At 37.9% G+C, this 13,571-nt stretch overlaps 1 protein-coding gene across 1 annotated transcript in view; it reads left to right on the forward strand.

Moving 5' to 3' along the window:
• Positions 1-13,571, forward strand: part of LOC111158737 (regulator of G protein signaling 17) — an 87,696-nt gene that overhangs the window by 48,452 nt on the left and 25,673 nt on the right. Inside the window, exon 2 of the mRNA XM_022520972.1 lies at positions 8,070-8,212. Coding sequence (XP_022376680.1) covers positions 8,094-8,212 — 119 coding nt within the window. The 5' untranslated portion in view covers positions 8,070-8,093. The remainder of the gene's footprint in view (positions 1-8,069; positions 8,213-13,571) is intronic.

The raw sequence follows: 13,571 nt of genomic DNA on the forward strand, positions 1-13,571 counted from the left end.
TGCCCAAATGGGTAGAAAGTAGAGGGCATGGTAAGTGAGATGAGCATGAAGGGGTAGTATTTCAACAAGCTTTTTGTGATTTTTCCTCCCACTTTGTGTTTAACGAGAACACACCATGTCTTTCCGATTCGTGGATCTATCACCTTTACACACCAATCACAATCCCCCAAGTTCCCAACTTAGCGTGGCCTGAACCAGAGCTTTTCGGGCCTTACTGGTTACAAGGATCATCAGGGAATTTTGTTAAAATGTAAAGTCAAATCTAGTAAATCTGAGATGGGGCTTGAGATCCTCATTTCTAACAACCTTCCGTGGGGAGGAGGGGTGTGTTTGCTGCTGATCTGGGGACCACACTGAGAATGGCAAAGGCCTGGTTTTTAGCTCTGCATACGAGAACCTTGGCAATTACCAAGCCCACCCGTCACCCTTGCAGTTATATTTAAAAACCCATCGTAAAATTTTGAAGAAAAATCTTCATGTAAACACGAAGACAAGTTGTCTAGGAGTAATAAGAACAAGTATTGTGGTTCTGATTACAGATGAGTGAGTGCTGTTTCCTTGGCACACTGCTAAGGTTAGTGATCATAGTAGCAATAAATATGCTTTCCCTTCCTTACACCTACTGAGTGAAGTGTATACCATTCCCCCATTTTACAAACAATGGCAGAAGTTAAATAAAACATACTCACTGCCACCTGGCCAGGACAAGGCAGACCCCTGGGATTCTAGTCTGGATCTCTCCTCCTCCAAGCCACTGCACTCTAGAAAGCATAGTGAAAAGAAGAAAATGGAAAGTTGATAGAAGAGCAGAATCATCGGAGTAGAAATTGTGATGTTCTGTGGAATAAAAATGGCTGAATGTTCTGAGCCCAGAAACTAGCATCAACATTGTATGAGAGCCCTTACCAAATCGCCCTGTCAAATAACACTTTCAAATGTGTCCCATAGATGCATAGGAGCGAGAAGAAGAAGAGGGACGGACACTGATCTGGTTCTGTTCTTTAAAGGTTAAGGAGGACACAGCAGTGATTCTATTTAATCTTATATATATTTATATACTTATAAATACATATGAAAATATTGTTATCATGGAGAGAGAATTGCAGACTCAACATAATGTGATATTTTAGCAAGTTTTATATATATCACCTAAGAAAAGAAACACAGGGACATATTTACTGATGGAGCCAGACCTAACCCCCCAAAGTATTGACCAGAATCACATCCTGAGGTGTATTCACTCTGAGTATACAGAGATGACTTCTTGAATTCCTCATAGTTTTAATGTAATCATAAAATGGTATTTTTGAAAACAGCACACACACACACACACACACAAGTCCCTTAAACACCCCCCAAAAGCAAAAACTATTTTGGATACAAATCTTCTCAGATCAACATATCATGAGATGGGAAATGACATTGAAAGTTCGCTCCGTCACATAGATAAATGCTGGCTTAGGTGAAGCAAAGTGGTTATCAGAAATTTTAAATCGAGGAGTAAGTTGTTTTCCTTCATAGGGAAAACACATCACAACCGGGAATAAAAATCTGTACATAGTGAATTGGTTCCTTGTCCACCATAGTGCTAAAGAAGGCCTCAAAAATTTGGCTTATTTAGCAAATACCTTTTTGGGGCTAAACACTAAATCAACAACTATATGGCAAAACCGAATGCTTTCACTAAACATGCGAAGATGCTGCAATTATAATGAAGTTTGATTGTTGGATAAGGAGTTGATTGTGGGTACCATGAGTCACTTGAGACTCAGTTCATTTACATGTGATAAAAATTACAGTGTTAGGGATGAAATGAAAAACCAAACTATTAGTCTTCTTTCTTCACTGAGTAAGCCTTTGTGTGGAGTCCTGAGATGGGAAGATTCCACCCAATGGATACAAAAACTCGACAACCCTGGGAGAAATGATCTCTCAGCAAGAAGATAGGGATGGAAATCTTCAACATCTGTAGCCTCAAAACATTGTACCACACCAGCTTTCTGGGAACATGAAGAACAGTTCTCTCCGGTGTTTTCCTGAGAGGGCTGCCACTTACTGAGTACTTACTCCATGTATAAAAAATTGTTCCAAGCATTTTACATATTCAATCCATTTGACTCTTACCGTAATAATGATGGACTGAGGTGTTCTATTGTTATCAATCCCAAAGGGACATTTTGGGAAAGGATAAAGAGCACTGTTCAAACTTGACAGTATGTCCTAGAGCTACAAGAGTTGTATGTAAAAATTTGAAGTCTCTGTCTTGGGAAAGTAGATTTTTTTTTTTTAAATAATCTGAGGAATCTGCCATATTCACTGTCACAATACTCCACATTTATTATGCATCTACTGTTGGCAGAAATTACTGCTAGATTCCAGGAAAGCCAATAGATACGAGATACATTTGTTTCTTTCTCTGCTTCTTCTTAAGAGTTTTACAGTTCTATTGGGAAACAATATGTAAACAAAAAGAGATGAAGAATCATACTAGTCAATGCTCGAGAACTGGCAATATGATCGATAAAAGTGCAGAAACTGATAAAAACCGGGGTTCTCCTCTCCCTCCCAATTGTATTTTGAAGAGAGTGGTTAGCTTGGGTAGCCCATTTCCAGAACAGTATCCTCAGAACTAAGATATTTTCTCATTCTCAGGTGCCCAAGTGGTTCATTTGGTTAAGTGTCTTGATCCGTGATCTCAGCTCAGGTTTTGTCCTCAAGACCATGAGTTCAAGCCCCATGTTGGGTGCCATGCTGGACATGGAGCTTCCTTTAAAAAAAAAAAAGATATTTTCTCAGTCTAACCACCCATGTAAAATGGAGGCCTCTGTACATCAGCCTCTTTCAAAGCATTGCCAGGCCTCCATTTGAATGCTCAAGAATACTTGGCTTAACACCAACCCCAGAGGTAAGTGAAGGTCTCATCTAAGTATCAGACAGACTTTCCATATATGGAAGGAAGAGTCTTCATTGCTTCTATTCGTCAATCCATCTTCCAACATTTGGGATCTTACAGAGCAGATCTATATTCTCTCCTATGCGACATCATTTCAAATATTAGAAAAGTATGATTTGGATTGTCTGTTTTTTCTTCATTAGAGCAAACACCTTGTTCTAAAAGTAGTATTCTTATAATTTTGAGGTTTTTTTTTAATTCCTCTCCTAATCTTCTGAATATATTTCAATTTCTTTCTTAACTTGTGGTGACCAGAATTAGCCAACCATTTAACCAGCCAAGAGAAGACCCATCACCAGCTTTAGAAAATATGCTTCTATTAATGTGTTCTAAGTTTTCATTAACTATTTTGTTTACACTGTACTATTGATTGATACTGAATTTATTGTCCAGTAAATCACCTAGAATTTTTCATATGCTCCTTGTATGCCACGTTTCTCCCATCCCCATTTACAAAGTTTTTCTTTTATCCAAGCTCATATCCCTATATTTATCTTTTTAAATTTCATCTCATTTTTTTGTTCATTGCTCAAACTGTAAAGATATTTTTCCAGTTGAGATATAAATGACATATAACATTGTGTAAGTGTAAAGTACAAGTGTTGGTTTGATACATTTATATATTGCAATATGATTGTAGCATTACCTAACACCTCCATCATGTCACATAATTATCATTTCTTCTGTGCGGTGAGAATATTGAAGGTCTAGTCTCTTAGCAGCTTTGAAGTATATAATATGGTATTGTTAACTATAAGCACAATGCTATGATCTCTAGAAGTTCCTCATGTTCTAACTGCAAGTTTGTACCCTTTGACCAGTATCTCCCCAGTTCCTCCACCACCAGCTCCTGAACCACTGTTTGTACAAGTTCTGCTTTTTTTAGATTCCACATAAAAGTGGCAGCAAACAATATTTGTTTTTCTCTGTCTGCCTTATCTCACTTAGCATGTTGCTCTCAAGGTCCATCCATGTTGTTACAAATGGCAAGATTTCCTTCTTTCTCATGACTGGATAATATTTCATTTTACATACATATATACATATATGTGTGGAATATATATGAATGGAATATCATCATATTCTTTTTTACACACACACACACACACACACACACACACACACACACACCCTACATATTTATCCATCAATCCACTGACAAACACTTGGTTTGGTTTCTGTATCTTGGGTAGCATGAATAATGCAATTGCAGTGAACATGGAAGTTCAGGTATCTTTTCTATATCTTGTTTTTATGGTATTTGGACATATACCCAGAAGTGCGATTGCTGGATCAGATGGCAATTCTATTTTTAATTTTTTGAAGAACATCCGTACTTCAAAAACTTCCATAGTGCCTAAATCAATTTATATTCCCACCAAGAGTGCATGACTATTCCCTTTTCTCTACATGCTCAATAATACTTATTATTTCTTGACTTTTTGTTAATAGAGCATCTGACAGGTGTGAGGTGTTATCTCCTTGTGGTTTAGATTTGCATTTCCCTGATAATTAGTGATGTTAAGTATCTTTCCATGTACCTGCTGGCCATTTGAGTGTCTTCTTTGGAAAAATGCCTATTCAGTGCCTCTGTCCGTTTTGTTTTGTTTTGTTTTGTTTTACTGGATTTTGTTGTTGTTGTTGTTGTTGTTGTTGAGTCACGTGAGATCTTTATATATTTTGCAAATTAAGCCCTTTACCAGACACATGGTTGCAAATATTTTCTCCCATTCTTCAGGTTGCCTTTTCATTTTGGTGATGATTTCTGTAGCTATGCAGAAGTTTTTATAGTTGGATGTAGTCCCACTTGTTGATTTTTACTCTTGTTGTGCAAAGATGGTTTTGATGATTGTATGTGATCCTTGAAAAGGGAAAAAAGCAACATGGAGTGAAACTGTAATCATGTGGAAATGAGATCAAACATCCTCCTTACTTCTTGGAAGATACAAATAATGGCCCAAAACAACAAATAAGCCCTCCCTCATCACTACCTCAAATTTATGGTTTTACCTTGCTAATAAATTTACCAAAGCTTTGAGGGGGGAAATGATGATCCTCAAGGATTAATCTTTATTCATAAGAGCTTTCCCAACTCCTCACTAGAGGAACTAAATGACATGTTTTCCACGGTGGCCAGTGTGAGAAGAGCAGTCCAGTATGCCACCATGCATGCTCCCAGCTCTACTGTGTCCCTGGGTCATGGGCCCTTCCAAGGCCACAGAGCTCAGAGTCTGAAGTCCTAATTTTGTGCACAGGTATGTACTTCTCTGCACAGGAGAAACCAATTTCCCCTGCCTCATTCCGCTCTACCCTGAGAAATTAAATAGTTTCTTGACAGTCTGTCTCCCTAGGGAGTTTGACTGGAGGAAAGAAAAAGCTGGCCTCCACCTACGCAAAACTGTTTGAGTTTGAGTCCTTGGTTATGCACCCTTTTGCAAAACTTTTTTTTTTTCCTTTTTTCCTTTATGACATTAACAAAATCTGTTTCTCTGAAAACTAGAATCAGTTACCTCTAGAAAAGAAAACTAGAAGAATTATGCAGATTTTCCCTTCTGTATTTACAGATAAACCCCAGTGAATTATCATGAGCCCCTCTGCTTAGAGGGACACACAAGAAGTAGATGCAAGTAAGGATTCCAGTATGTCAATAGCCACTATGCCCCATGCCTGTTCGCCCAGAGAGAGGGCGGTCACTAAGTAGCTCTCTAGATAGCTTTTCCTCCGCTCTGTGTGTGTAATTCTTTGGGCAGTGCAACTATGTAGCAAAATATAACAACAGACTGTTTTTCTTAAATATAGTTGTATGTCAGGCAGCCCAGGAGAAGTGTAGACTCCAAACACATTTGATAAAATACCAAATATAAATACTGAACTACTGGTATTCAGGGACACACAGAGATCAGTTAGAAAAACAGAGGCAACCTGCTCCAAATGGTATGGGTACTTACACAAGAGAAATCAGTGAGTAGTAGTTTTTGTTTTTTGTTTTTGTTTTTTAATTGACAGAAGGAAAATGTTTATGGCATAACATACACAGTTACCTCAGAAAAAACACAAGGTATTTGCTTGTGATTTTTTTTTTCTAATGAGCCAAAGGATTTAAAAAACAGTGAAAAGTCCTGCAAATCTCATATAGTATTTGAACTCCTTTTCAATGGTTTTAAACCACAACATTGCATGCAGCATGGCATTTCTCTATGAATTTTCCAAAATCGGATAGTTAGCAGTGAGAAAATGAAGGTCTTCAATTCTCAAGAAGGTGACTGAATCATTCTGCAAACTTCCAGGATAAGATATAGATAAGGACCTCTGTTTGGTATAAAGCTTTTTGTATTTACGTATGTGTATTTACGTATATGTGGGGGGGGGGTGCTCTGAAGAAAAAATATAGATAAGTACAAAAGATAATCAAATAAATACTCCTTTGTGCAATACTCCAATTAAAAAATATTAATATTTTATTATTGTTGCAGGTCTTTGTAAAAGAAATGATCAGATAAAGTTAAAAATCCCTTCTTTTCCAATCACATTCCCCATCATTATCCCCCAGAAGCATCCAAGGTCATGGATCAAGTTCATGTTTTCATCACTTTACTATACATATCATCTGGAAATTAATAAGAGATACTGTTTTGCATACTTATGAAGATTATGTTAATAATACAAGTTATATTTAATATTTTACAGCTATTTTTCCACTCAATGTTATTTTACGATCTCCTCTTTGAATCCTATAGATAAGTTATTCATTTTAAGTGTTGTTTGTATATCTCATCATATAATGAGATCCCCATTTTTATTCATTCCTGAAAAGAGAAAAATATGGATTGTTTTTCAGTTAAGTTATTAAAAATACTGTCATTAATGTCTCCTCATACACTAGTGTATGCATATGTGAAAGTTTCTCCAGTGTATAAATATGAGAGTGAAATTTGTTAGCTACATTGTTATGTAGCCAATAGTATTCTTCAAAATGATGGTTGAGAGCTTTTTGTTTACCCACATCCTCTCTCAAAATTGGTGCCCTGTGACTTTTTAACTGGGGGAAATTGGTTATGGAATAGTTGTTTTATTCAAAATTTTCTGAGTATAAGTTTTGAGCATTTATTAATCTAACTTGGGGCATTTATATTTTCTCTTCTGTAAACTGCCCGCCCATCTCCTTTGCCCACTTGTCTATTAGGTAATTTGCATTTTTCAGTTGTGATATGTTACTTCTGTCTTACAGATAATAATCCTTTGTATCTTCTAGTCTGGTTTTCATTTTTCACTTTATTTTATTATTATTTAATAATATTTTCCTTCTTGACTTACTCTCGTAAGAAATCCTTTTCCTGCCCTGAAACTGTAAAAGCATTTTTCCATATTTTCTTGCCATAGTTTTAGAATTGTTTGTAACATCGACCCCTAATTTGACTGAAGTTTATTTGTGTGTTACCGCTTAGAGGTGTAATTTTTTTCATGTATAAATCTAATTGTATCAACACCATGTATTGAATTTTTTTTCTAAGTGATAATGAGGTGTCCTCTAACTTAAGCCATGATTGCATATATGCCTGAGTCTGTGTCTCAGCACAATACAAATTCCTTCTACTGATCTATTTATGTATTCCCATGCCAATGACATACTGTCCTAATTATTATTGTTTCATATTATTGATAAGATATCCCCACTTGTTCTTGTTTCCAGAAGTTTCTTGTTTTATTTCTGTCCTTTTAGTCCTCCACATAAACTTTAGAATCCCTTTATAGGTTTCCATGAATGATTCCATTAGAATTTTTATTGCAGGCATATTGAATTTATAGAATAATTTGGGACAATTAACATTTTGAAGATATCCCATGTTCCTGCTTGAGAAAATGACCTATCTCTATCCGGGTTTATTTTGTGTTTTTGACAAAGTTTTATAATATTTTCCAAAAGTTGGAAAGTTTTTAAGATAGTCTCCTAAAAATTTTTTCTTGAGAATTTTTCATTTGACTACTAGAGCTTATTCAGTTTCTTTTTTTTTACCTTCATTCATCTCCCATCCCAATTAAACTGTGCTCCCTTCAGCAGAGGCAATGTATCTTTCTTTTAATTTTTTCATACCTTCTGTTTTCTCTTTTCTTTCAGCCATTGGGTCCGAAAGTAGCTGAAATGCGAAAAAGACAGCAGACACAAAATGAAGGAACACCTGCTGTGTCTCAAGGGCCCGGAAACCAGAGACCCAACAACACATGTTGCTTCTGCTGGTGCTGTTGCTGTAGCTGCTCCTGGTATGTGGCTCTCTGGGTAGGACCCCACCCCTGCACTAGCGGGGAGACTAACTAGAATGAATTTGCAGCTTTGTTCTTGGTATCCTGGAAACTTCTCAGTCTGTCTCCCTTTCCTCCCTTACAAGTAGGAATTATTGGAGACTGTCCCTGGAAATAGAATATTTCCCCAGAATCTACATTTAAATTGAGATTAAGGCAAACAGTGAAAACTTATTTTTTAATCCTGTTTTTCTCCATCCACATTTCTTAAAGAGATGGGTAAAAATAAGATTATGGTTAGAGACTTGTTTAACCCTAAACAAAATTCTCCAATGTTCCAGAAGGTACAAGAACATTAAGATAACATCTATTAGTCCTGTACATCATCGTCGATGTTGTGTTTTAGCCATGTGCTGTTTCTTGGAATGCTGATCATTCTGTCACAGAGTCACAAACGGTGAATCAGAGTGGCATGCTCAGCCACAGACGCCTGATAGAGGACAGAGAAAGAAGTGCCACAAACCGTGTCCACAGGTCTGAAAGGCCGGGGGCTTTGACCGGTATGAAGGCCAAGTCAGTCAACTAAAATCTCCAGATTTTAAGAGCCAGAGAACCTACTTTGCTTTGTGATTTTATTCCTGACAGGTTCTGTGACATCATCCAAAGTTTTAAACTCTGCTTTTTGGCAAAATGATGAAGTTAGATAAGCTGACTCCTGTCTAGTACTAAATGTCCATGATTCAGGTGCCTCAGAAAACATGCTCCAGTTCCAAATTCCCCAAGTGCCTTCCAATAAGAAAATCAGCAGGACCAAGAGTCCTAAGATGAGATCTCCCAGGGGGATGCTAGACTTAATGGAACTTTCCATAGAACCATAAGTTTTGGGGTCCTTGAAGATCCAGTTCACAAGTGGATCTCCTGGATTAGTCCCGGTCTTCTGGATCTCCCTGACTTAGGTCAAAGCTTTGAAGAAAAGCCCAAATGCCTGAATCGTCTTCTTGTATATGATTTTTACACTCTTCCTGAGGTTATTGGTATGAGATGGTAGCATAATATTCTATCATTGTGGCCAATATAGAGGAGACTTGTCATGCTCTAGTGGTAACCTTGGTCTTGAACAAGCTCTGTTCCTTCTAGGAAACTTCATTTCCAGAAAACCATCAGATAGTTTAGTAATTTGGAAGGTTTAGTTTTTATATATATCAAAATTGCCTCTCAGATGATGATTTTTTGTTAAGGAAAGTCATAAGGGACTCTTTTCCTTTCCTTTGTAAGCCTTAACTATTTCAAATGGGGGAAATATGTCAATGAAATTGTATATATTTTTTTCACTTATCTCTGCTTAAGAGATCATCTACCTCTGGTCTGAATCCATGGAGTGAAGTGTAGCAACTTAATATGGTGGGTTGGAAGTCAGATTGCCTGAGCTCAAGTCTCATCTTCATCATCACTGTCTGACTTTCAACAAGTTACTTAATGTCCTCAAATTCCTCATATGTCAAAATACAGTGATAAAAATTCCTACTTCATAAGGTTGTTGTAAATAATAAATGAAATAAAACACATACAAGCTGAAAACAGTGTCTGACACATAGTATGCATTTAAGAATTAGGTCACTGGGGGACACCTGGGTGGCATGGTCGGTTAAGTGTCCTATTCTTGATTTCAGCTCAGGTTGTGATCTCAGGGTCATGAGACTGAGCCCTGCATCAGGCTCTGCGCTCAGCATAGAGTCCACTTGGACTCTATCCCTGTCCCTCTGCACCCCCACCCTGCACCCCTTCCTTCCCATGCTCGACCTCGCTCTCTCTCTCTCTTGCTCTCTCTCGCATTAGCTCACTGGGTTATAGAACACTTCATATTGGAAAAAATATAATCTCCTTAAAGAGGAGCTGGCTTGAAATTATATATATATATATATATATATGTGTGTGTGTGTATTTTTTTTGAAAGATCTGCTTAGGGATATAATATAAAAACTAATCTTAGGAAAGCTATTTTATTTTAGATTTTTTTGTAAGACATCGCAAATATATTGTTACACAGTGTTGAAGATTATATTTCTATTTCTCATTTGCATTATGCCATGTTCCAGAAATCAGTATATGATTTTATTTACCTGCCAAAATTTATTTCTGAATTGCTTCAGGATTATAACACCAGAATAGATAAGAGTACTGAAGTTTTGTTGCACTACATTCATTTGCTGTCAAACAGCTATTTGGTGAATTTTGTTGTTGTTGTTGTTGTTTCCTCTCCTACATATATTTAGTGAGATCTGCTTTTATAAAGTGTACACTGAATCACAAAACATTCAACATGAGCTCATGAGCATCAACCAGTCACAGAACACAGACTATGGATGGAACACAAATGCAGCTTTTGGAAGCTGCATTAACTCTCTATGCCTCTAAAGTGACACCAGTTTGAGCTCACACATTTGGCGCATTGGATGAGGGCTCTGCTAGATTCAAGTGCCATATTGTCAAGGACTGTGTTTATTAGCAATGATTCATGGATGCCTGAGTCTAAGCCATAAAACACACAGTCTAGGGACGCTTGGGTGGCTCAGTTGGTTAAGCAGCTGCCTTCAGCTCAGGTCATGATCCCAGCGTCCTGGGATCGAGTCCCGCATCGGGCTCCTTGCTCAGCAGGGAGCCTGCTTCTCCCTCTGCCTCTGCCTGCCGTTCTGTCTGCGTGTGCTCGCTCTCTCTCCCTCTCTCTCTCTGACAAATAAATAAATAAAATCTTTAAAAAAAAAAAAAAACACACAGTCTATAAACTTATAAGTCTTCCATAAATGATAAATCATAGGTAATTTCAAATATTAACAACTTGAAAAAAATGAAAGCTCAGTTGCCTTAACTATGAATTCTAATTGTGATATCTCATTGCAAATGAGAATCTCAATACATGCACTTTGAAAATATCATTGTTTTTATATTTTGAGTTTAAGAAAAATATTTTAAAGCCTTATGAGAGTGGAAAAACAAAAGAAATAAATGTTCTTCAAATTTTCCAGGCTGGGTCAGAGGAGCAGAACGGAAAGAAACACTAAAAAATGTTAATTTGGGGACCAAAATAAAACTAGAAATCAAAATTTGAAGTCACTGTCACTTGTGAAAATGAATAGTTGTCACGTAGCTGATTTCCCCTCCTTTTAAGGAAATAGAATGCTGAGAAAGTAAATTTCTATATCTAGTAATAAATACAAGTGCCTCACCCTCGCCTCGCATGTTATAGGTTTTTTCAGCAACATAGTATTTCCCTCAAATTTACATTTCACTTTCATATTTCAGCATCAGCTCTTCTCCCATACATATTTAAACTTATTCCTGTCTTAATAAAATTACCACTGTGCTTTTTTCGGGGGGGGGGGGGGAGGATACAGAGATTATGAAACTGCTAAATATTTCCACGGTTTCCTTCCAACATCTTTATCCATAATGACTTGTTAAGCCCATCTGTTCTCTGTCCCTTTCAAGGAACCACTTCTGTCCCCAAATCAGTCTCTTTCCTTTCTCTCCCTACAGTCTTCCATTTCAACAGGAGAAAACAAGGGAATGTCGTTTAGAGCATGTGAGCTGTGTAACAGAAATGAATCACAGAGGTCTGAGTTTGGGCCATAAAATGAACCATGTATAAATCTGCAAGTCCTTCCGTACATGGGACTAAGCTGTTCCTGATCAGGAGGACAGAGAATTTTGTCAAGACAACTTGTCTATAGGTTCAGCGTTGCCACTATGAAAATTTAATAGCCCTCTGAATTCAAGATTCAAACAGAGGTAGTTAACTCACTTCTCTTTTCTTGATGAGAATGAAATTCTTGAACTATGTGGGCTCTCCACCAAACTCCATCTCCAGGATAGTAGGGGGCAGTGAGGCCATTCATACATGCGCACTTGAGATGACACAGGGGATGGGCCATTGCAGAGTAGAAACTGCTGTGGGATCCCGACAGCAAGGTGCCTCAAGAAGGAGATGGAAAGGTAGAGATTTCAAGATTTATGTCAAGCTTAGAGCTAGTTCCCAAATTGTCTCCCAGACCCTCTTCTAATATAGAGTTTATGTTAAAATAACCCAGATTGTTTTCTTTCTCAAAGAAGTCTCTAGATGCTAATCCATCCCTGTTTTAATTCCTTGTTGCTCCTGGTAGTGTCCTATCAAGCAAGACAGAGTTCCATGTTCAACCATAAAAAATTAGAACTCAAGAGACTTCAGTTCTCATCTCTCCAAAATGTTCCTACTGACAGGACAGATGTGACTAAGTAAAGGTTCAGCACTTCATAAACATGCTTTCAGCTGCCCCCTCCCTCCATTCTTAACAAGTACCCCAGTTTTAGTAATGCAAAACAGTGCAAAAATCATGTCCTGTTTTATCCGCTGATGCTGTCACACTTTAGCTATCTGCCAGTGAAAATACTATGATGCATGCTTTAAACGCCAGAGGTTAGTTATTTTTCAAAAGGGAAAACAAAATCCATGTCTGCTCCATGGTGAAGAAACCAGCCCCTGGAAATAAATCTGCTACCACACGCAAGGTGAATCATTATTTTTTTTTAAAGATTTTTTTTATTTGACAGAAAGACACAGCGAGAGAGGGAACAGAAGCAGGGGGAGTGGGAGAGGAAGAAGCAGGCTTCCTGCAAGGAGCCTGATGCAGAGTTTGAACCCAGGACCCTGGGATCATGACCTGAGCCAAAGGCAGATGCTTAATGATTGGGCCACCCAGGCGCCCCAAGGAGGCACCGGTGATAAACATTTTACCTGTCACGCTCAGAGACTTGATCATCTCACATGAGAGAGAGTAAGTTACATGCCTAGGACTTCCGAAATCCTTGCAAACAGATCCTCATAGGTATCTCTTACAAACAAGTCTGTGGTTTCGAAGCTCATCTCACCATGGCATAGGTGAATTTCCTCAATAGTTTCTATGACTTACGTAAACCTAAAACTCAGACAATCAAAACCCATCTACTAAAACGAACCTTAGTTTCCCAGGTCATAGCCACAAGATCAGAAAGTGGACATGAGGACCATGGACCTTCTGTAAAGCCACACATTTGTTAATTCTCTCATTTACAGTTTACTGAATGCCCCCGGTTGCCTGGTACAGTTGTACTTCGTCGGCTTTCACCGGATTCTCCCTGCCTCTGCATCGACAGAATAAATTCTCAATAAGCAGTTGAATCCAGAGAGGACACCCTCTAGAAAGCTTGGTATTCACACTGTCTCTGCCAAGTCCGTGTTATGTCTGACCAGAGGGCTATCTACTGGAAACTGCCAGAATTAGAATGCCTTGATCCTTTTCCATCGAAGGCATGCCATTGGCACTCTTTTTGACTCTGTGTTTAAGGTTTTTTGAGTATCCCATGGTGG

The sequence above is a fragment of the Enhydra lutris genome, unplaced genomic scaffold, assembly GCF_002288905.1.
Source record: "Enhydra lutris kenyoni isolate GAN:26980312 unplaced genomic scaffold, ASM228890v2 scaffoldscaffold62, whole genome shotgun sequence".
Lineage (NCBI taxonomy): Eukaryota > Metazoa > Chordata > Mammalia > Carnivora > Mustelidae > Enhydra > Enhydra lutris.